The sequence below is a fragment of the Labrus bergylta genome, chromosome 9, assembly GCF_963930695.1.
Source record: "Labrus bergylta chromosome 9, fLabBer1.1, whole genome shotgun sequence".
Lineage (NCBI taxonomy): Eukaryota > Metazoa > Chordata > Actinopteri > Labriformes > Labridae > Labrus > Labrus bergylta.
This window is the reverse complement of record NC_089203.1, coordinates 12,884,877-12,909,295: the sequence shown is the minus strand read 5'-3', so window position 1 is coordinate 12,909,295 and position 24,419 is coordinate 12,884,877. Positions and strand designations below refer to the sequence as shown.

The 24,419-nt window shown below is 39.6% G+C and overlaps 2 protein-coding genes across 2 annotated transcripts; both read left to right on the top strand.

Moving 5' to 3' along the window:
* Positions 1 to 6,257: 6,257 nt before the first annotated feature.
* LOC109993537 (alpha-1A adrenergic receptor) lies at positions 6,258 to 17,407 on the top strand. The gene is made up of 2 exons (XM_020646525.3): positions 6,258 to 8,395; positions 16,275 to 17,407. Exons 1-2 carry the CDS (start codon positions 7,411 to 7,413, stop codon positions 16,829 to 16,831), a joined length of 1,542 nt encoding a protein of 513 aa, XP_020502181.1. The 5' UTR covers positions 6,258 to 7,410; the 3' UTR covers positions 16,832 to 17,407.
* A 3,113-nt stretch (positions 17,408 to 20,520) lies between these two features.
* On the top strand, positions 20,521 to 21,588 carry LOC109993497 (gastrotropin). The gene is made up of 4 exons (XM_020646472.2): positions 20,521 to 20,678; positions 20,789 to 20,949; positions 21,079 to 21,168; positions 21,289 to 21,588. Exons 1-4 carry the CDS (start codon positions 20,564 to 20,566, stop codon positions 21,346 to 21,348), a joined length of 426 nt encoding a protein of 141 aa, XP_020502128.2. The 5' UTR covers positions 20,521 to 20,563; the 3' UTR covers positions 21,349 to 21,588.
* The last annotated feature ends 2,831 nt before the right edge of the window (positions 21,589 to 24,419 follow it).

The following is a 24,419-nucleotide window of genomic DNA, read 5'->3' as shown; positions in this document are numbered from 1 at the left end:
CCCTCCCTTCTGGTGTCAGATTACATACATTACTTTAACGTGGGGAGCTGTGATGAGAGGCTGCAGTATGAATTTGTCTTCACTATCCATAGCAATTAATAAACTGGATATTATTTTTAGATCCAGTGTTTCCCAAAGAATGACGCTGTACCCAATGCTGTGTAATGTTGTCCTGTGAGTTTTATTTCAGAGAAAGATAACAAGCAAGTTCTTGAAAAGAACTCTAATCAATATAGGCTAATATAGCCTAAGAAAGTAAACACCTTTAATTAAGTAAGCTCATCCAATAGTGAAATTGCAGTCTGCTACTGTCCGATGAAGGTACCTTAATCAAGAAATCTTAATATTTATTAATTTACATATTAGGCATCTTTTACAACAACAACTTGCTTAAGAAGAAAAACTTAACCGTCTGCCACATAAAATGTGACGATGAATGCTGCATACCTCCGTTAAGAGCTGCATTTAATCGTGGATTAGTTGTATTGTGAAATACATTTCTGTAGACACATTTGTTTTGCTAATACAACTGGTCTACAATGATTACATTATGCTCACTAATATACCAACATTAAACAAGATCAGTTCCAGAGGTTGTGCTAGACTTACTTGTTGTCTGTAATTTTGACAGATGGGGTTGTAAAAAGTCCCTTCATAATCTATCTATCTATCTATCTATAATCAAGCAAAGTTGTCCCGTGCCGTGCTTAAGCACGATTGCCCACCTCCACAGTCCTACGCCGGCCTGCACTCATACTGCTCCAGAACTAACCGGGCCTGAGCACAGTTATTTCTTGTACATAAGGTCCTAATACAACACGTGCCTGTGCTCGTGCATGAACTGTAACGTGCCGAAGCACACCAGCTATATAGCTTAACCATGCTATGAAAACAACCAGCCGCTAGACAATGATGTCATGCACATGAGGTCAGATAGCCTAGTACAGGACAGAACAATAACTAATTAATTATGCACACTCTCCACCAACTGGACTGGGAGGTCTACTGCAGGTGCTTTACATGTGGTTAATGACAGTGCTGTGTGAAAATCCGTCAGAATGACAGACAGCCTTCAGATTTTTCCGTCATTGTTAAAAAAAATTTGATCAAAGACGGAATATATTTGGTTAACGCGACCTCTGCAGTTCATTAATCACCTGGTGATAAACGACTAAGCACCGCCAATAGATACAGCGCCACAGATACTTAAAGGAATAATGGTGTTTATGTGTTTCTTTTAATGACAGCAGTCAATAAAACAACTGAACAATTATTTGATCTTGCAACGGTCTGTACAGCTTAGTTTTTGTTCCTGCAACTCCCGTTTCTGAGCGCACCTGAATGCATCTCTCATTATCTGAGCACCCCTGAATGCAGCATGCTAAATAAAATAAAAATGATATAATGAACTTGAACATCAAGGAGGGCGGGGGTTGCCGATGGTAGGGGAAAAACTGCTCATCTAACCACCTCTGAAGAATATCTTAGTCCTCTGGACGGACAGTGAATGTGTAAGTGTTCACACTCACATGTGTGTTGTGTACTTCCCGATTTTTCACAAAAGTTTTTCACTTTTTAAAAAAAGTTAGTACACTTTTAAATGCCACAGGTTAGGCTGTACAAAGTAGGAGAGCTCAAACCAGCATTCAAACCAGCAGCAATTGAAGGGAGATGCACCTCAGTGATGGCGGCATATCAACTTCCCCAGATCGGTCTATACGTTAAACTGCTGTGGGTTTTTTTTTTTTACACCTTTGAGAGGTCTGGGTGTCTGTCACTGAAAATGTTCCCTTCATCTTACTCTGTTGCTCTTCTAAGATTCTCGTAGTTCACATCCTCCCCCCTTGTTTTCTTCCTACAGAGTGGCTGAGTGGCCCCATGTATTTGGTAACCAGCCGCATACATCATGCTGAAGTTGCTATGCCTCATCTGTATTTTTGCTGTACCCTGAAACCGTATAGTGCACTTTTAAAAACAAGTTTACAGCAATACTAAACACAACATTTGATCAGCATTGTAGGCCTAAATTAATTTGTTAAACTACTAGTCGTCCTTACTACAGATGTTATCAGACAATAAGGATTCTTCAGACAGGGTAACTGCTTCTACCAGAGGGCAAGAAAGATTGGTAACAAAGGTGAGGCAGTGCAAATCCAAAAATACAGCGTTCACTTTAAAAACAGAATTTTTATTTTAAATGTTGGGGTTTTTAAGAGGCTACAAGTTTCTTGCAGTGCATATAGCTCAGCTTCTGCTTTGGAGTGGGACCTCCAGCCAACTTCTTCAAAAAGGGGACTGTACTGACTGTCATGTCCTGTGCACGGTAAACATACTATTTATAAGCATCACATACGACCCCACGTCAAAATAAAAAATATCCCTCAAAGAACACTTTGCTGTTAACACCTCTAGATAATATTACTTGAGGGATTTTTTACTTTTTCTAATACGCAGTATTAAGATAAAGACCTAAAGAAAACAATTATTTGCCAGGAGCTCTACATCTGATAAAGCAGCAAACCTTTCACACTGTTCAAACACTCTTTCTGCACAATTTATCACAGATCATGTTCCTCCTAAATCCCTCCTTGTGTTGAGTGTGACCATGAAAAGGTTTGTGTCTGTTGTTGAAGTGGATAATGCTGAACATATGGTGTCAGTGAACACAGCAGGACTGTGACCAGACTACTTTTAAGTCAGGCATTTCATAAAAGTGAAGGTCAAAGAGAGACTCTGACCTCTCACCTTTTAATTCCACACAGCAGGAAAAATGTTAAACCAATATTGTTGGACTTAACAGCTTTGTTTTTTTTAAGATTTATTTTTGTGCTTTTTGTGCCTTTAACTGAGAGATAGGACAGTGGATAGAGTTGGAAATCAGGGAGAGAGAGTGGGGAGTGACATGCAGGAAAGGAGCCACAGGCTGGATTTGAACTTGGGCCGCCCGCTTGGAGGACCATAGCCTCCATGCATGGGGCGCGCACACTAACCACTGCGCCACCAGCTCCCTTGAACTTCACAGTTTAATGTAGAAGATCTGGACATTGCTTCACTTCATGATAAGCCATTTCAAGCCGGAAACCTCATCCAGTGCTTTGATATTGACTGACATTTCTTAAACATAATCATCTAGGAACTGTACAACAGTTCCTAGTAACTGTATAACGTTATTTTAATGCAACATGAACTATATGATATTAACGATATTGTCCTACCCTATATCTGGATTGAAAATATATCTATATATCGTAAAAACTTGATATATCGCCCAGCCCTATTTCTGACATTGGAAAATAAACTATTCTATATGTGGGAATGTCTTTATCTGAAGTCTAGAAAAACATATCTTAATCTCATTTGATTAATGTTAAGTGGAATGCATCAATGACAAATTACGGCAAAAAAATAGAAGCCATGTCTTTAAAAAGAAATCAAATGGCTCCACGTCTTATGTAATTGAAGATTTACAGTGTTTTGTCCTGCCAAGAAGAAAAGTTGATCCCCTTGAGTCAGAGGCAAAATCCTCACCACTGAAGCACACAGAGAAACGGAGACGCTATTGTTGAAGTTGAATTTCAAGTCAAAAATGAGAAACTATTCTCACCCGCAGAACTTGGCAGCCAGTTAAGCAGCAGTAGCTTTAATGTTATTTGAGAGCTCAGTGTATTTAATCAAGTGAAATGGGCAGTCAAAAGCACGACATCCCAGCACTAAAATCTTGTCAAAGATATGAACTGATATGATTCCGGGTTATTCAACTTTAAAAAAAAAAAGATGCTCATAATAACCGTGCTCTGGTGTCTGATGAAGGATTGAAAGACTTCTAAGTGCTTAACCATCTAATGACTAATCCTGTCCGAAGAAATTCTACCCCGCACTTAAAAATGTTATTTAAAACTAGGGTTGTATTTTGCTCTGAAGAACCTGAAGTTACCCAAGTTATGTAAGGGCACCCTCCCACTAGGCCCAGTTTCCACATACCGTGCTGATTGTCCCCCCTCCCCAGTCCCCAGCTGGCCTGCACTAACGCTGCTACAGGCCAAATGGGGCCACACAGTTACCTCTATCCATATGTCGTCATATGCATGGCTTTTTTCTCCGATTAAGGAAATAGAATATTTGCAGTTTGCATAATGTGGTTGAAATTCATATACACTTTTTTGAGAACTTTTTAAGTCTGACCGTCACTTAAGTGTACGTCATGCAAGAGAGGCAATGAAAAAAACACAATGCTCAGTAACCACATTGACATTCAAGGTGGCTTGATTGATTCACAAAATCAACTCCTGTACTGAGACGAGATGAAAGAAAACACTACACCTTAAAATTTACGCTAGCTGTCGAGTAGCTGCCAAAGACTGTATATAGTGACATGTTGAAGTTTCTATAGTACAGTCTAACAATAGAGAACAACTCAGAAAACACAGCTGTCTCTGACTTTGTGGTTGTTTCAGTCAGATACAGCCCTCTAACACTCCCAGACTTCTCGATTAAGCAAGACAGAGATCAATTACATGTCATGTCCCTGGGCTTACAGTACCGTGCCAAAGACCACCTCTTCCAACCGTGCAGGGCCAAGAAAGTGTTCCGCGCTTGAGCAATCACACTAGTCAGTGGACTTTAGGGGTCAAACGGGGGGAAACTTAAATGATAGAACCTGTACTAGCGTGTTATTAAAAAGTCTGACCTGATGTGTGAAGTATTTGCAGGAAATATATATATTATAGATTAATATGGATAATTAACATGTTAAAACCCCTTAGCAAACACAAATAGTGTTCCTCAGAGGCAGTGAGAGACAGAAGCATACAGGTAAGAGTCTGTAAGTAAGAATCCAGCTGAACACAGTTTAGAAGCTTCTCTGTTTTTATAATTCGGTTAATTACTGAGCTAGATCAAAAACCTCGGGATAAAGATTATGTTAATAATGATTGTTTGAATCTTTCTGGAATGTGAAAATGTAATGCAGAGAATAATGTGTTATTGTAAAAGATAATTAAATACCTTTTATTTGTGTTACTTATATATATATATATACACACACACTGCACACCGGATTTACGTCATATTTCTGCTTTGGCCAAAAACCACCGTAGCCCTGGATGGATAGTTATATTCTTATTACATTACACCACGTAGCATAGCAGCAGCGTGTTAGCTATAGCTACTGTGGGGTCGATATAAAACACACAAGACACAGGTAGCGTACTTTAAACTCAGGATGCAAACTCACAGTATTAATACAGCTCGCTCAGTTTTTTTCATCCTCTTTGTCGTCCACGGTTAGCATTGTGATATAATCCACTAGGTTAACATCCTAGTAGCTGGATTACGCAGTCCATGAATTCACTCCACTCTCGTCATCTTTTCTCAGCCGCTAACAGGCCGTAATTAAGACTGTAACACAATCAACACACAAACTTATAGTGTTTCACCGAATCGACACGTCTTATAACTGTTTAGCTCCGGTAAATTAACCTGCGTTTCAATCAAACTCACTTTGAATCAACCAGGTAAACGCTCGAGCGGTAAGGTCCACGGTCATCACCAATTACGTTACTGTGACGTCATTAAGTAATTTAGAAAAAAGTGTTAATCTTACACATAACATACAAGGAATTGTTGTGTTTATTTAATAGGGTTGTCTGTTATTAATTCATGACACTTTTGATTGCATACATTTTTTTTAAGAACATTTCTTTGGAAAATACTTTTTAAGGTAAAACTTATTCAAGGTTTGAATTTTACAAATAACAGTATTTTTGTACTATTACAATTATTTTTCATTATTTTGCCATCATTTAGTCAAATTTTCAATCACTTCTATTTTGAACTACTGATTGGAAGAAAAAAAACAATAAATAAATGTCTATAAAATGAACGTAAAAACATCAAATACCTCAATGCACTCTTATGAGTGTACTTATCAATTTACTTCAATGAAAACTAGTTAACTTAATACATATAAATGTATTCATTGATTAGTTTATTATGCAAACTGTGAATAGAAGCTGCTTACTTAAACCATTTGTGTATGGAGTTATTTTTATTTTGTATTATGGACATGATCTCTTGGCTCACCCTTAATATGGGGGATTGCAATGTATGATATACATTGATAACTGCATTAAATCCAGTTTCTTTCAAGAGGACTTTTCAAAGTGTAAATGCTTCATACTTTCTATAACATTGCAGCTCAAAATAGCAAGAGCTGGCTTTGTGATGAAAAATTAAAACCGCTAACAATTTTATTGGAAAAATAATCACACAATGCCAATTAGCTTTTATTGTTTAAAGATGGTCAGATATAGCCTACTTCATTTTGCACTAACAAGCATACATTTTCTCCAATCTCCTCTCCTCTATGTTTTTTTCAACTGAGACAGTTCTTGATTTACTTTTCATCTTTGCATCATTTCCATAGTCTATCCTTCCTGCACTTTTTACATTTAAAAGACATTAAAGTATAAGCAGTTTATTTTTTAAATCTGCTGTGCTCCAGCACAAGAGGAATGAGGAAAGAAAAACATTAAGCAGCCGTATTTTTGTATTAAAAAGTGTATGGTAAATAAAACACAACTCTACGGAGCTTTCAAGACTTTCATTAGAGGGAGCTTTCTGTAACATTGACTCATAAAGGAAACTTATTTATCCGTCTCCCACCAGTTTTACACCATGAGAAGTGAAAAGCTCTGAAAGAGGAGGAACCTTTAAGGAATGTGAATGTGTCTGAACTCAGCCCGTTCAATCAGTCACTCCTCACTAACTTGCTGAACTTAAACTGAGAAACTCCTGCCTTTGACCAAATTAGGAACATAATTTAGGACAAATGGCTACCTGTTACAGCACAGGGACTTTTATATGATAATATGTTATCCATCATTTCACTTAATCAGTTTGACCTTTTAGGGTTTCTTTCGGAGAGTTGACAACGAAGTGTGAGTGATATTCGCACCAATGTCTTTTCACTTTTAATCAGGGAGTGAAGCACCCTCCCACGGTGAAGAAAAAATAAACACAACCCGTCTCTCCCCAAAACGCGCAATTCTCTGCTCCATCCACATTTGCGTAAAATGATGCAAATGAATATCCTGTCTTGGAGTCAGGGCTCCTCATGTAACATTGTGTCATGCGCTCTTCACAGGCTGTGTTTGGTACGTCTGGTCAGCGCATGGCAGTGTGTGGTGCAGAGGACGCAGGGGAGGACTGCTGCACCCCTCATTTCTCCGCTGAGCCCTCTGGAGAGCGGAGGCAGACGGACTGCATTTGGACAGCACTGAAAGGTTTTCTCTGATCAAACGCATAATTTGGAGACACAAGCTGAAAAACGCAGTTAAACCATGTAGACCTAGACCACTCAGACAGTTCCAAGTGATCTAGATCCTGTTATGGAGGACCTCTTAACTCAAAATGAGTGTGAGCACTGACAATGTCACAAACTTGTGGAAAAATGGTTCCTCGGAACTGGACGGGACTCTGGGCGCTTTTTCACAGGTCAACTTCACCAACAGCAGCTCCAGCGGGGGAAACAACACGCAGCCCAGCGAGGTGGACCTCACCCGGGCAATCCCGCTTGGTTTGGTGTTGGGGGCTTTCATCGTGTTCGCTATCATGGGCAACATCCTCGTCATCCTCGCGGTGGTGTGCAACAGGCACCTGCGCACCCCCACGAACTACTTCATCATTAACTTGGCCATCGCAGACCTACTGCTGGGCACTACGGTGCTGCCGGTGTCCGCCACCCTTGAGATCCTAGACTACTGGGTGTTCGGAAGGATCTTCTGTGACATTTGGGCGGCGGTGGATGTTCTTTGCTGCACCGCGTCCATCATGAGCCTGTGCGTAATATCCATTGACCGCTACATCGGAGTGAGCCACCCGCTGCAGTATCCGGGCATCGTGACAGAGAAGCGGGCTCTGCTGGCCATGCTGGGTGTGTGGGTGCTGTCAGTGGTCATTTCCATCGGGCCTCTTTTAGGGTGGAAACAGCCGCCATCGCCGGACGACACGGTTTGCCCCATTACCGAGGAGCCGTTTTACGCGCTCTTCTCCTCACTCGGCTCCTTTTACATCCCCCTCGTAGTCATCCTGGTAATGTACTGCCGGGTGTACATAGTCGCCAAACGGACCACAAAGAACCTGCAGGCAGGTGTGATGCGCGAGAGGATGAACTCCGGGGAGCTGACCCTCAGGATCCACAAGGGGTCTCAGGTGCAAGAAGAGTCCGACAGCTCAGGCACAGCAGCTGGCAAGGGCCGCGCTCACCAAGCGAGGAGTTCCCTCACGGTGAAACTTCTGAAATTTTCCCGGGAGAAGAAAGCGGCTAAAACTTTGGGGGTTGTGGTCGGCATGTTTACGCTTTGTTGGCTGCCCTTCTTTCTCGTCTTACCCATAGGTAAGTCCAATGGGTCTTATTTTCCTTCATAATGAAACTTGAACCGGACCATAAAAAAATACAACCCCCATAGTCACAGCCCGGTCTAATTTAAATACTTCAATACATTCAATTAGTAAATGGTATTTCACAAAATACATTCCTATCAATTTAATGTCTCTACACGAAGTAAAAATGATGCAACAAAAAGGCTGCTGCAGGCCTTAAATCATTTCAAAAGCTGGCCCTTTAAAAGTCTCCAGGGTAGCATTTGTTGCTCTGAACTGTCAATGAACCTCTGAGTTGGCTTTGATTTACGGTTTGTTCATTTCACACTGAAAGAATACAAATAATATCACCAATAAGTTATTGCCGCAAACTAGGCCTATATGGTGCATTATACTTATTTCTCTATTCACAGCCTGTCTAATCCTGTAAGTTTGCATCATACCTTATGATAAACACTTTCCCTTTTAACAGTTCCTTCTCACTGCAAACACCAGAGCAACACTGAAGCTGCAGCCTCTAAATTAGGGATGATAAGGGATACAAGTTGTTTGTTTTTTTTTGTCAAATAAGAAGACATTCTTCTCAAACTTTCCCAATCATGATTTTCCCTCAGTCTCGCTGTTAAGGAAACAAATACACTGTTGGAGTGTGCCAAGTGGGGATCAGCTGGCCTCCTCCTCAGATCAGCTGATTTAGAGGCCTGTGTTTCCCTGCTGGGTCGTCCTGATGCCACTAAGCACTCAACACCCTGCACCCAGGGCTGTTTGGAAAAAAACCCTGCAGAGCACATTAGACTGTATTTTACAATGTCATGCTCATACCACCAGCTGTGCTGTGTGGTGGTGGTTAGGAATAACATTTTGATAGGGTTGAAGAAGTATGGGGGAAAGGCCTCACTGAACAAAGTCAGAACTACAAGTATGGCTGAAGTCATTTGGATGACCGTTTGCTTGTTTTCATGGTAATAAATGAGTGCGTATTTATGTATCAGCATGTGCTTGTTTGTGCATACATTTACTGTGGTCATATGGGAATGTGTTTATGCCTCTGGCCTTAACATGCAGCTCCTCACATTCTCACATGGACACATGCGCACACACACACACACACACGCACGCACGCACGCACACACACACACACACACACACACACACACATCAATAACCAGGGGCAGGATCATTATGCGGTGTCACATAGAGGAGATTATTCTGCCTGTAGGCATTACCAAAAGCACAAATCGAATGTCATTTTCAAAAGTTGTGATTTCCAGATGTGCAAGGCTGCACAGAGCCGGTACTGAGGTTCAGGAGGGGCCTGTTGATGTAGCTCTAAACAACAAACTGCCAAGAAACCTAATTGGAGCTACATTTGTCTGTATCATCTCATGGTGTTGAAAACTGTTACTCATGACAAAGCACCTACAACCTCATGGATGCATGGCCTCACATAGAAGCAAGTCCAGTAGTTTTATGTAGAGGGACAGCACATAACGCATCCACTTTGTATCAAAGCAGGACTTTGAACTGATCCTCTTCATCAACACTGGGACTTCAGTGTTGGGGATCTCTTATTTTACTCCAGTCTGAACTCGAAGTTGTGTTCTCCTCGCATTAAATGTTCTCTAGCCTCCGCCCACAGAAAGGGATTTCCTGTCTTACACTTGTTATTACCTTGCTCCTTCCTCTGCACGCTGTCACTGAGCGTAACGTATGTAGGGGTTTTCTCGGTGACACACTGTATATGTGCTCTGGTGGCAGGAGGCAGGCAAGAGTGCTTTGTGTGTTTTTGTATGGAGGAGTGCTGAAACGTATGAAAGTTAATACATGTATTAAAGCACGTCCGTGTGTGTTTTGAGCGATTGTGTCAGAGGGTTTGCAGCTGCTTTTCTGTCCCCAATCAATACAGATGTTTATAGAATTCAAAGCCTGCAGAGATGAAAGCTGTTAACACACAAAGATCTGTTTGACCCCTGGCATGTCAACCTTAGAGAAATATGTGAACTCCCTCCCCTTGATCCTACCTCACCTCACATAAAGTCAGCAAATACCTTGTTTTTGTTTTTGAACATGAACGGCAAAAGCAGCTCCCAGAATTTCAGTCAGTCCTTTCAGCTGTCTCCTTTTAACTTGAGGAAAGGTAAGATATACTGTACAGCCCCATAAACATGACATCAACCGTTTAAAGTTAGTGTTTCTCCAAGCAAGCCTCCTTGGACAAAAACAGCCCAAAACTTCACAAAAACTCATGGAACCCTGTTTACTTTGCCCAACTGTCACTTACAGAGACTTATCTGTGTTTTTGTCTTCAGGCAAATCATAGAGAAAAAGACTCTGTGAAATTTCAATTACCCAATCTTAATCAGATCAACGGTTATAAAACTCAGAAATATTCTGTTTAGTGTCATGGAAGACCAGGAAATCCTCAACTTTCCGGAGCTGTCTGTTACAAAATTACATATTCTATTATCATCTTTATTTCAGCAGTTTTGCACTACTGACCGCTGCACTATTGTCTTATTTTGTGTTTCTTCTTGATATATAATGTTCTACTGGTGTGCAGAGAGAGCACAGTTCACTGAAGTCAAATTCCTTGTGTGTGAGCATACCTGGCCAAAAAAAGCTGATTCTGATTCTGAAAGTGTGCAGGGAATGTTTAGAAACAAGTGTAGAAAAAGTGTAGAAAATCTGTTATAAGTGTTTAACATAGAGGAAATCTTTGTTTCAGATTTTCAATGAGAGTTTTTCCTCTTGTTCTCAGCTCCAGACTAAGCTGAATTAAGATCACCAGTCCATGGGAGACACTTGTGTGATTTCACTGCCCACATTGTCCCCCGGCTCTTTAACACCCAGCGCAGGCTCCAACGTCCTGCATAGGCCTCTCATTTAGAAACTGGTGCAAGCACTGAGCCCATGTGTGAGAGAAACCAACACTTTGAGGTGTTAACCAATTGTTTCCTTGTAGACGTGTTTTAAAGGAGAACTGGCTGTGTGTGCATGTCACATGTCTGGGCTTTGATTTATTTCTTTATTTTTGTCACTTGAGCAGAACGACCCCTGTGCTCTGGGGGTGATTTAGAGGAGGCAAATAATGAGAGTGTCAGAGCGAGGAAAGGAGATGGCAGGGCTAAGCCGGAGGGGCCACAGGGCAGAGGGGGTGAAAGTAGAGGCCCCTGTGATGCCAACCCCATTTTCCAAAAAGAGCTTCATGCTCTGGTTTTATTGAAAGCAATCTGCAAGAGCAATAACACCGCTGTCCTTTCACATCAGGATGAATTAATCATATTTATGGGTGTGTTATGAAACAGGATGTGTGGAGAGCAGATTTTGTGTTTGTGTGCATGTGTGTGTGTGTTGGTGTGTGTGTGTGTGTGTGCGCGTGTGTCGGTGTGTGCATGTGTGTGCTGTGTGTGTGTGTGTGTGTGTGTGTGTGTGTGTGTGTGTGTGAGAGAGTTTGTGTGTGTGTGTGTGTATAGACGCTCTACATGGCACAGAAAAGACATTTCTTCTTCCAATTAGTGAGAATAACAGGATGCCTTGTTTTGTAAAGACGTTCCTGTGTTTCATGGTGAGATGTGTGTATGTGTGTGTGTGCATTTGTGTGTCTGTCCGGAGGAAGGAGGTGAAAAACATTTTTTTAACAGATGGGGCAAAGACAGCCCTAGTAGCCCTCTCGGGGTTATCTTAACACTATTGTCTAAGTACTAAGCCCCAGGATCCTCGGCTGTTTATACTACAGCAATTCAACATAAACACTCTTCAAGGCACATAAATGGACCACGTCCATACTCAAGTAAAACATGCAAACATGTGCCATATCTGGCTGCAGGAAGACCTGTTGTCAACCTGATTTCTCTCTGTGTTTTCTTGCCTTCATCCTCCATTTGTCTAGAGAGGACTCTTGATTGAATTATATTTGATCTCTGTTGGGGCCTTCTTCATGGGCCTTTCCTCGGAGGCAGGCAGAGCAACACAGCTGTGTTTGCCCTCACAAATGCAATGAAGACACATTCATTGAACATATAGAGTACTTTATGTAAGACATCTCAATCATTGACTAAACCAAAATATTTCAGAGAGCTAGAGCACCAAATCACTAAATCTGTCCCCCCAAAAAGGAAAAATGAATTAGAAAGTATATACTATACCATAAAAAATTGTACAACATATACTATACTGTATAATATTCTATTGCATAATATCGCATTGTATTCTAACGTATGGCATCAAATCACTTCATAGTTACTGCATTGTTTCAGGGTATTATGTAGCATCTCATCTCATTGTATGTTTTCTAATCGTTTGTATTCTTACCACCAGGGGTTCCATTGAAAAAGCCTGACCCATCTCTCCAAAACAAGTGTTAGACAATCAGCAACACAATAAAGATGAAAAAAATAAAAGGAACAGATAGCATAGCGTGAAATAAGAGTGGGGACAAAAACAGTTTGATAATTAAAAACATATTTTAGTTAAATACTGCTGCACTTTGTGAGTCCTTTAAAAGTACATCAGTCCATTAACTAGATCAATACATATGTCTTTACTGTTGTTTTTAAAGCCTGTCACCAGATTGCATTATGACAAAGCTTATTAAAGCACACAAAGCAAAAGAGTGAGGTTGTATATTTTCTTTCAGATTTTACTGCGAAATGAAGGAGGCTGGATATTTTCTTCACATAATACTAGATGTGCTTGTACAGCACAGGATCAGACAAGAGCTGCTACCCGACACATCAATCTTTGATGGAAGGTCCCTATAGCAGCTTTAATGTTTAAATCAGATGGAAAAGTGACACTTATTCTGGTCCTGCTGCAAACTAAACAAGTTCTGGTCACAAATGTGACATCACACCAGATCCTTTCACAGCCATTTCTGGCAGAACCCAACATCTACTAACGCTGTCCCACTTACACCAAAATACATTACAATATGACATTGTTGTTGCAAAGTGGAACATCTTAGCTCTCTGGAAATCTGAAGAAATGTATTTTCTTAGCAACAACAAATGACCGATCTGTTACATATGGAGAGGCTCTGAAAGTGTATCTCTCAGTTCTGTAGCCTTTTGACAAAACGTGGCAACCATTCTTGTTTTATCAATCACAGCTGATCTAAACTGTAATTCTGCTTGTTTGTGCACACAGATGTGTCTATTCTACATACATGTACAAAAACCATATACTTGTTTATAATGTCTTAGACTAAGAGACGCATTGTGACCTAGCAGCGTCAGGTGCTGACTGTTTCTTTTACTCTCAGTATTGTATGGTAACCTACAAAATCATATCTTTTTGTTGTGGTTTTGTTTCATTGGCTGTGTCTTATGTGCCTTATTTTTCTTATTTATTTTCTATGTTTACCGATAAGGGAATGGTGCTTCTTTTGTAGCTTTCTGGAATACAACTGAAAATGAAAATATAAATAAAATATTTATAAACTTTTTAAACCAATAAAAGCATTGTAAGTGCATTTTGAATCTAAGAATGGCATCACACAGCCTTAACTTCAAGAGTTATATAAGTACAAGTACAATCACATAGTTGTAGTAATCAAGTCATAGCTTGTAATAATCCATACAGTTAACTTTAACTCAATATTATCTCAGTCGTTTATGATACAATGATACATAAAATTATGGATTGTTTCTTTTTTTAATCTTGTATACTCCTAGATTGAAAAAAATAAGAAATTGAACTAATGATGCTGAGTCACTGTCAATTTTTGTAACCTACCACTAGCTAATAGAAAGAATCAGACGCATAAAAGATTGATCAAGTTTTTTTTCAACTCCAGTGAACTCTTTAACCCAATCACAGACACAACATTCAAGGTTATGTAATGTCTTTTAAGTGGCTATCAAGAAGTGGAAAAATAGCATTGTAAAATACCAGCCGGTAAGACAATATCCAATGGTCTTCAGTACAGAAGGCCAGGATACTTCCTGACTGCATCTCTTCTTTTCTTTGCGACACTCACAAAACACACACTGAGAGACACACATCACACAGCTTTTAGTGCTGCTATTTAGGAGTCACAGAGTTAATGAAAGTTGGAAGTGACATTTCCAGGATCGGGCTGCACATTTACGCATGATTAACAAATTGACTGGAACAGTGCTTACGTGCGTGCGTGCGTGTTTGTGTGTGTGTGTGTGTGTGTGCGTGCGTGCGTGCGTGCGTGCGTGTGTGTGTGTGTGTGTGTGTGTGTGTGTGTGTGTGTGTGTGTGTGTGTGTGTGTGTGTGTGTGTGTGTGTGTGTGTTTTGGGCCATTTCAGCTCATTAAGTGGACACAACTCCCTCTGGCCTTTAATCATTATTTGCAACCAATGAATCATTTCACCCCCTGGCTATGTGCTATGTAATGTACCCTGTACAGCTTAAAATAATTGTTAAAGCTGTTGATCCGATATTCATAAAGAGGCAAGCTGAGGTGTCTGTCTGTCTGCCTCTAATATCTTACCACAGGTAATTTCACACTTGACAGCCTGAAATTATAGTGCATCTTCGGTCTCTCCAGGAATGTGATATTAATTTAAGACTGTGGGTAGGTGTTAAGAAACAGCTTTGCTCACATCTGCCCCCACACACATTCACACAAAGTCTGTCTTTCTTTAACACTAATCACAAACTTGCCGTGCTTATTAATTCCCTGTTTTTTATCTCCAGGCTTCCCCCTCGTACCTCATTAGCTTGCCTTGAAAGATATTCTTCCTCTATAAGCAGGAGGAGAAAAGGCATCTTGACATAAATGCAGTTTAGCAAAGGCCAACTCACACATTAGCATACTTGACAAACCTGCCCTAGAAGCCTTTGTAAAGTTGTCGTTCTCATCATTAGGATTGAAGGTTTAATGCACAACACACATCACACACCAAGTCTTTTGCTTTGACGGCTCTCCGAGACACATCTCCAGGTGCATTTTTTTAAAGATGGAGTCTAACCTCCACAACCTCTCAGAGAGAAGGTGCCATTTCATTTCACCTCAAATTTCTTATTGCTAGAAGCATGCCTCTCTTGCACAGCTTATTTATTTGAAATGGAGTTCCAGATCATCCCACACGATCTGTTATCTTGTAAAAGTCCTTCAGAGATTAACTGTGACAGAGTGGCTGCATCGTTTTTTGAAAGCAAAAACAGGGTCTTTACGGTTGATTAACAGGTGGAATTGGCTGCCCCCTTCTTAGTCTGCTACTCCCCTGCTTCATGTCCTGTCTGCATGGAATGAGTGAAAAGCACTATTTTATTCTTGATCAATGCTACCACCTACTGGTGAAAGTTTAACCTACAGTCAAATAGAGGATCAACACCTACAGTCACATATTGACTTAATGTGGCTTAAATGTAATCTACATTACTGTTACTGTTTCTTCATCCATGACATTTCAAAGTTTGATAATTAAAAAATACACATTTTCCAGTAAACGCAGATCTGCAGCCATTTCAGGCATTTCTACAGGCAGTAACAATATCAAATAGGTCTCCAGTCAGTAAATGATACAATAATAATACACTTTAGAAAAGAAAACTTAGGTATGGCATCATCACATCTGTATTGGGGTCTTTTTCTTGTTTTGTGTTTTCATGTCCAATTATACGTTATTTCCACTTCAGTAGCCCTGCAACAATGTCCAAAATGTGCAATGGTTGAGGATGTGAGTCCATGTGACATGTGAGAAAGAGAGCCACCCTGGGATTGGGCTTTTATGCCCTGAGAGCAACAGGCCCAGGTGCTCCAAACTTGACCAGTCTAGGAATCAGAGAAACAGAATCAATTAGGCAGTGACTGTCACAGGGTTTTAGGATATTCATGGGTTAATTAAATTAATTAATTACAGTGATTCTTTGTCATTGCCCACTGTAAAGTCTCAATGTCTCCATTCTTCTGTTACCAGGGTCTTTCAATTCCAACCTGCGCCCATCTAATGTCCTCTTCAAAGTGATCTTCTGGCTGGGATACTTCAACAGCTGCCTAAACCCCATCATCTACCCCTGCTACAACCGCGAGTTCAAGCTGGCCTTCATTCAGATCCTTAGATGCCAGTGTCATCAGCGTAAAAGGAGAGCATACAACTACCGCTCCTCCAACTTCAGCTCCTCTGGACATTCACGCAAAGGCTCAGCGGATCACAACTCCAGCTGCTTAAACGGCAGCCAGCGTACTCTGCCGTCATCGGCCAGTCCGAGTCCCAGCTACCTGAGCCATGGTCTCCCAACCTGCCCTGAGGGGGAAACATTATACATCTGGGGGGGTACATCCCCAACTCTCTCGACTCCGAACCTGCTGCCCGGTAGCCCTGCAGAATGCCAGCACGGAGCTCTGAGAGGGGAGTTAAGAGGAGGACAACCAGCTGAGGAGACGACTGGAAGTTTTTTCTCTTTCTCCTTTAGGAATAACAGAGACAAAACAGGGATCAACAAAGACAGCAATTTGCCTGACGACAAAGTCTGACATGCTCATTCCTTATACGGGTTGAAGTCCCAAGCAGAGCGTGGATAAGGATTTCACCTATTTCCTGCATTCACTGTATATGGTTCCATGATCAGTCATCCGTCAGTGCATTGTCGTTTTCAATAGTGGTCAATGTGAGCTGAAGAAGTATTGACTATGCTGCTGTATCAGAGGTTTTATGTCCTATGTTGCTGTACCTGTGGTTAAAATACAGGGAGTTTTTGTTTTTTTTAATGGACAGTAAGGACTTGAGACGGTTAATAAAACCGCAGACATCAGTGCATGCCTTTTGATTTTACAACAACAAAAAAACACAGCTCTCCTTTCAATCCATGTCTGCCCGGACTCCTGTGTAAAATGTGTGATAAAAGAAATGTTCACCTTTCCATTGTCGTTTCTTGATATCTTAATGAAATGTTGTGGGGAAAAAAAAGTATCGCCTGCCTGGTTTATCTGCTGTGCGCACAATCATTTGATATCCTCGTTTCGTTTTGTATGTTTGATGTTCAAAAGGTTCTGAATATCAATATTAGAAATGTGATGCTCAACAATAAAAATAGAATGATGCTAAAGTGACTTCCTCTCTGTAACTCTGGATGTGCACCACTACACCTCATCATGGATGTGAATGTCAACAAGATGATAAAAGACAAAACACATTCAGAGTGGAAGACGTAGAAAACAAGCATTAGGCTGTCATTGAAGGAAATATCCACTGAAAAGAGATCAATGTGAGAGTGTATTTCTTATATAGATATAAGGACCTATGCACACACACACAAACTGACAAAGAAACATGTCCACGTCATGCGGCTGCACATGATGAAAGAACAAGGACAAGTTTATGTTTACATTTGCAACACAATCCCTCTTGATGGACCACATGGCTACTTAATGAATCATTGTGCAGCTGATTGCCTCTGAACCAACACCTCAGACAACAACAACCTGACAGCTGATGGCAGCCATTCTGCTTCATTTCAAAGCACCATTGGAAGAGTCTGCGTCATGTGCTTTCTCCTAACAATCCCCATCTTCAAAATCATTGGAATTCCCCTAATCATGGCTGCAGTCACACATTATCAAAGCCTCCATTCACCAAAGAATGCTTTTATCCTTTCTCTTGCAGTGGTAGACGTCCTGCTTGCTGTGTTGGTGATGCCTTTCAGTTATTTGCGCTACAATAGAATTTGGGTGCTGCTTCTGTCGAGCACACCTCTTTCAGGATGTCATCTTTTGTACGTCCTCAATTTTAAACTTGCGGTACATAGCAATGTGCGGCCCTGTGCATATTCAGCCTGAATGTCTCCAAGATGTGTGGCCATGATGTTGTTACTTTGCTGGATTCTGCCACTGGCCTTCTTCTTCCTGTGTGTGGCTTAGTAGATAAGTAATATATTTGACTGATCAAAGAAAGCAGGATGAGATCTTTTTTGGGAAAAAAAACACAACCTACACCTCATAGGGCTTACTTAGCAAAGAGATAAGACATAACACTTTTGACACAAACACAGGAGCTTTAAAAATGGTAAAATGAGTTGATATGGAAACTGTGGCTGTGAGTTCACTTTACCGAGGGCTTTTCACACAAGTAGTGGAGTGATTTGAAATTAAAATTATTCCTCTTTAATTTCACGTTTGAATTTATAGCCTTCATAAAACATATGCATAGTCATTAATTATATCATTTTTCATTTTAAGAGTAGTCACAGCTCCTAATCCAATATCAAAGACCAAATGAATCACCTCGACAAAGAAGCATAAACCCATCATTGTAAGTAAGCTTTTAGACCCACCTATTCTTTAAACTATGCACAACCCCCTCAGATTTAATAGCAGACAATAGTTCAAACTGCATCTCAGGGCAAATTTTTCAAGGTCTTGAGAAAACAACCCAAATAAAGCCATTATGACAGGATAACTTTGATTTAAAGAAATCAGGATTATTCTGATTCCAGCAGAAAACAAACATCCAAAGTTTTAGATACTTTAGACATTTTGCTGAGCTCATGCAGTAATTTTTGGTTTATCATGTGGATAACAGTTGTACCTCTTATCATTTTTGAATTCCTCCTTTGCATATGTGAATAGTGTTTTTTAAGTCTCAATCAGCTTTATTTTTACAGTCAAATGTATGACGCTCTGGGAAAATGACTGCAACTTGTTATAAATCACTTTATCTGATGGCCTGTTGCTTTATTATTTAGCTCTTGAATTGCTCATTTGCTACCCTTATATATAAAGAGGAGGTTTCTGTTTTGGTTGTGGAACAAAAGATGGATTTTGTGACTCTTAAATATTTCACCAAATTTGTTAATATTCAATAATCAACAACTATCACAATCTTTCAATTTGCTTGGATTTTGGTCCCTCCTCTGGACGAAGTATGTAGCTTGTTGTCCCATTTAAAGCTTTGGATATCTTCCCTATATGGAGACTGGGTTTTTATAGTTTGGTAATCTTTAAAAGTCTTTTTCAACTTCCATTTGATATAAAACAAAGTCATAAAACAAGTAGAATTTAAGTAAATGAGTCTAAGTAAATAATTAAATAGCACCAGGTAAAGGGCAATGCATGCCAGTGTGGAGCATAGGTTAGGCTTACTTCATGTGTGACGATCTGTCAGTGTAGACGACACTTAACATCATATCTTCTAATCTATTATTATTTTGAATCCATTGTCCTGTTTAGAATGAGAACTGAAACTATGAACTGATCTGTAAGTGACTGCTGTCATTAATTATGATTTCTCTCTTTTCCTGCATTTTGTGAGCTAAACATTAAATCTGTTAAAGCCAAAAGGTTAGGCAGAATAACCAATCATAGAAATTACCATTTGTTGCAGCTCAGTTGAAGACTTACAGAAATGTCTGACAAATTTTTACACATTTTCAAGCAGCACAATATTTGTATGGTTACATTTATTGAGTTGTGTGTTGCGCAAGCTAGAGTAGTTCTCTAGTCAGTAGGAATACATGAATCCTTTACTGCACCAAATGGAATTTGCCCTGCAACAAGAGTATAAAAAAATGAAATGACACGACATCAACAAACATACATAACAGTAAAATACAGTATATGCGAATCAATCATTAAATTACATCGTCAAAGTATCACATAAGACCATGTAAGAAATGTCAATTGGCAAGTTCAATGAAGTGCAGCGTGCCAAGTTAAGACTTAATAATCAGAGCTAGTTGAGCATCTGAATACTCCACGGTACAAAGCATGTGACGCCTTTTATAGTCTATCCTTTATATTCTGTGCATACACCCTGAGAAACAACCAGGGTGTGAAGACGCACCCTTGTGGTACCCCAGTGTGAGTACTGATTACTGATGACTGTTGTGTGTGGATGTTTATAAACTGTTGCCTTTGACTTGGGCAGTTATATATCCATCTCTGATATTAGTAGTAAAAGAAACAAATATTTAATGCGATCACTAGTTTGGTCACCTGGATTTAAACGTGTTTTAATATATTTATCAGTGCTGAAGTAAAAAAAAAAAACCTGTATTTAAAACATGAATTTGATTTAGACCAATGCAGTACACCCCACATTCTTGAACTTGCAAAGTGCAGGAAAAACCTGACACAGACAGGAGCAGAGAATTTTCTGAGAGTACCTGATGACATTTCACACACATGAGGATCTGACGTTTTGGTGGGGGGAGGAAGAACTGATCCTTTGAAAACAGAGAGAGTATCTGTAGGAGGCCACTCCTCTTTTTTATGTGTCTTGTACACGCTTCCTCACTACATCTCCTCTCTTCCTCTACCATGGCTTTCGCTGGGAAATATGAGCTGGAGAGTCAAGAAAACTATGAAGAGTTTCTTGGAATTATTGGTATTTGAATTATTTTGTTAGTCAGAAAGCATAAATGGATGAATGTGAGTTCTCATACATTTACATTTTGTTGTTTTTCCATGTTTGGGGTGTTCCCTGTTCCTTCACAGGGCAACTCAATGCCAAGACTGACCAAAAGGTGATCACAGACGTGGTTCAGGACGGGAACAACTTCACCTGGACACAAAGCCTTCCCGGGTGGACTTGGTGCAATAACTTCATCGCCGGTCAGGAGTGTGATCTGCAGACGATGAAAGGAGACAAATTCAGGGTGAGTTCATAAAAAGACAAAGGGAAAAAAAGTTCCATAGCAAATCTTGCACATTTTCACAAATGTGTCATGACCAATTCATGTGATCAGGCTTGTTGGCCATCCCCTTTATGACCTCTGTCTTTGTAGGCTCTTGTCACTCTGGATGGTGGAAAGATTTCAGTACCATTTCCAAAGTACCACTTCACTGCAGAGCTCATTGAGGGTAAATTGATAATGGTAAGATAAGAAACAATATCATGTGTGGTGAAAGTATTCACTAGGACTTTAAAATCTGATCAATATTCTGAATAGTTTGTGTGTTTTTTATTCTTAATCTTTTTTCAACACGTCTTCTAGAATTGCACAACTCCAGGAGAGAAGGGTGTGACTTTCAAAAGAATAAGCAGGAGGGTCTAAAGCTGCAAGACAAGACACGCTTTGATAGGTAAAACACATCCTGATATGTTTGAGGCAAGAAGAACAAAGTAACCATGTGCAGTTAAGAGAAGAGTGGACCTAGTCTTTGCTTCAGAAGACTGAGTTTTGGTGTTTTAATCTCACAAAAGTGATGATACTACACACTGTATCTCTACAATGATAAAATGTTTGCCTCTGCTAATGTCCATGTTCAAATAAAGTGATTTATAACAAGTTGCAGTCATTTTCCCAGAGCGTCATACATTTGACTGTAAAAATAAAGCTGATTGAGACTTAAAAAACACTATTCATATATGCAAAGGAGGAATTCAAAAATGATAAGAGGTACAACTGTTTTCCACATGATAAACCAAAAATTACTGCATGAGCTCAGCAAAATGTCTAAAGTATCTAAATCATTGTAAAAACTTTGGATGTTTGTCTGCTGGAATCAGAATAATCCTGATTTCTTTAAATCAAAGTTATCCTGTCATAATGGCTTTATTTAGGTTGTTTTCTCAAAACCTTGAAAAATTTGCCCTGAGGTGCAGTTTGAACTATTGTCTGCTATTAAATCTGAGGGGGTTGTGCATAGTTTAAAGAATAGGTGGGTCTAAAAGCTTACTTACAATCATCTAAATATGATCTGGATTTCTGTGCAATAACTTAGTGTTTTGTTTCACAACAAAATAAATGCTCATGAAATAAATGCACGCCTCAGCTAAAATATACTTTGGTTGATATTTGGTATGTGGGCGCTGTGCCTTAGGAGGTTATGTTGTCATGACTAAAACATCCGTAACACCTGAAGAAACTTATGCAATGCAATACGACTGTCGTTTACTAAGAGTGTGTCATTGGTGTTCAGAAGCTCTCTGGTTATTTATTTAGGTTTATAATGTTGATGCAGTGAGAAGCAAACATTTAGTTTGTTGGGTAGTTTTCATATTTTAGCACTATGGAGAACAAACGTAGAACAAACTCAGCCTGTCTATTAGAGCAGTGATAAGGATTAAAAAAACAATTAAAGATAATTTTTTTAAATGCACATTAATGACACTTCAGTCAAAGTGTCAAGCCAACGTTGGCATGTGTATCTTTAATTTTTAAGATCAAATAAATGTAACCAATGCTTTAAAAGTAAAATATCTTTCAAGGATTTGTTACAAAGAAGAAACAAATAAAATATCAAGTCTCTCCTCTTTTTTTTTTTAGCTTACTTCAAACTGGAATGAATCACTATTATAGGTTCTTGATAACTTTTATTACAGTAAATATGGTTTAACAGAAGAAAACAAAAAGTGCTGAGATCAAAGTCTGTTAAAAGTTCAGAACAGGTTGATTCAGCCGCCAGAGACAGTTGTAACCATGGATATGAAGTCGTTGATACTGAGAAGTATATCAGTCATCTGTAAACACCATTTTTAAAAGAACTTTCTATACAAGTGACATATATTTTGTGTATTTTCTCATGTGGCTAATAGGAGCTGCACCTTTACATTGTTGTCACTAAGGGGCGCCCCAATTCCTCAATAAAACACCAGAGGGACACACTACTCTTGTTTTCTATTGCACCGTTGGGTCGTACTGGTTTCCTGAAGAGACACAGGAAATCACACATGAATGGGGCACATGTACATTTGGAAGCTGTTAATTGTTCACCTGTCCTGCTACATCTTTGGGATGCAAATGTCCAACTTAAACTTGGTTTGCAGTTGGCACTCTGCATCATTAATAAACAATAGTTATTGCATTGTGTTCTTGATCACTGCTTACGTCCAAACATTTTTCTGCCTCACATAAAGTCATGAAGACGTTCAGCTGCTCATCCTGAGCATTTGACATGAAGTGTTTCAGTATAAAAAGAGACAACGGAGAGCTGTCTCATCAGAGAATCTGATACTTTTACACTTGTTGCACGGCAGAAATTCTGTTTGTCGCGTCAAATAGTATCAAAGTTCCCCTTATGCAGCTTTTTAATCATCATCAACCTTAATTTAAGTTCTCAGAGAGATCATTGAGGGCGACCCTCATGTATAATGATGCTGAGAAAACATAACTAAATGACAAACAAAATGAGTTAAAGCTACCACAGGAAATACAAATAAATAAAAGAGCAGTAAGAACAATAATATATATAATACAATTAAATAATTTAAAAAGATTATTTAAGAGTCATGACCTTGCTGATTGCATTTTGTAATGTAAGTTTCAGGAGAATAAACTAAGACATGCAGCACAAATAGAAGTTGAGCAGCCCCCCCCCCCCCTTTCTTTTTTTTTCAAATTCTTCCTTGAGGCCACATAAAAGGAAGCAGCAGCCCGCCTCTTCAGCCCCACATACAAAGCTTACAGGAGACTGTGAGAATGATCCATTATCACACTGACGGCAGTGAGCACTCCCCCACCTAAATTTACACATGGGGAATTTAACATGGCGATCTCGGGGGGGGGGGAGAGAGCCCCTTCATTTCCAATCTTAACTAATGCAACAGATTTCTTTTAAAGTTCACAAACCATGTAAATGTGTGCATGAGAGGCCTGCCAAATATGAATAGTTCTTTAATCTGTGTGCCAAGGATCTGTATTTTAACTTAATGCTTATTAAAGATCTGTGAAGTGGTATGATGACGCACTATCACATGGTTTAATGCAGACTTCTGTCAGGAAGAATAAAAACGTTTCAGCTCTTAAATAAAGTCAATATTGTTTTGTGTCTGAGAGAACAGAGCTTAACTCAAATGTATAGTTTTGTAACTATTATAAAGGAATATAATGCCTCTTGTGTGAGAGAGATCCACAGCACTGAATAGATCTGTGACAAAAACACAGAAAGCTTTATCTGGATGTGCAGGCGGAGTTAAAAGGCAGAAGAGGCTGCATTTGTTTGTCTGATGCAGAATGAATGATGATGTGTGTGTTCAGAAAAGTAGCATTGCTTTTCCGCCCATGGTGCGTTTGTGAATGACTTATGTGATTTGACTTCAAACACAAAGCGTGTTTGAGTGAGACACAGATAAAGTGTTTATCTTTTAGTAAGAAGTTGTGAAAAAGACTACATGCAAGTTCCA